The sequence below is a fragment of the Penaeus monodon genome, chromosome 33, assembly GCF_015228065.2.
Source record: "Penaeus monodon isolate SGIC_2016 chromosome 33, NSTDA_Pmon_1, whole genome shotgun sequence".
In the NCBI taxonomy this organism is placed as follows: Eukaryota; Metazoa; Arthropoda; class Malacostraca; order Decapoda; family Penaeidae; genus Penaeus; species Penaeus monodon.
The window spans coordinates 30,766,042-30,766,387 of record NC_051418.1 but is presented as its reverse complement, the minus strand read 5'-3'; the positions used below and the strand labels follow the sequence as shown (position 1 = coordinate 30,766,387).

Here is a 346-nt window from a genome sequence, read left to right as displayed (position 1 = left end):
AAGCATCAATCCCAATAACGAAATCCTATTGCAAAGCACAACTGCCTCGATCTCAAGGGAAACCGAGCCCGGTCTCTCCCGTCCTCCGCATAAAGCCCGAGAAGCGCCGTCCAGCAGAGGAACCGACTGAGTCCCGAAAAGATGTTGAGTAGACGATTTTGTCGTTTTTATCCGAGTCTCAGTCGCTATTACAAAGGACAGAGAGATTACCACAATGACACAGCGAACGTCGTCGGTTCAGAACCAGACAGGTCGTCGCCGGAATTTCAGGTTGGCTGTGATTTGTGGGTACTTTTTGGGGGCAGAGTTTTATCAGCAGCCGACGTTCAGTGGGCCTGAGATAGGG

General features: G+C 51.2%; 1 protein-coding gene across 1 annotated transcript in view; it reads left to right on the top strand.

The window, feature by feature from the left end:
• The first annotated feature begins 100 nt into the window (after positions 1-100).
• LOC119594367 (methylcrotonoyl-CoA carboxylase beta chain, mitochondrial-like) overlaps positions 101-346 on the top strand; it is an 8,835-nt gene continuing 8,589 nt past the window's right edge. Inside the window, exon 1 of the mRNA XM_037943427.1 lies at positions 101-270. Coding sequence (XP_037799355.1) covers positions 142-270 — 129 coding nt within the window. The 5' untranslated portion in view covers positions 101-141. The remainder of the gene's footprint in view (positions 271-346) is intronic.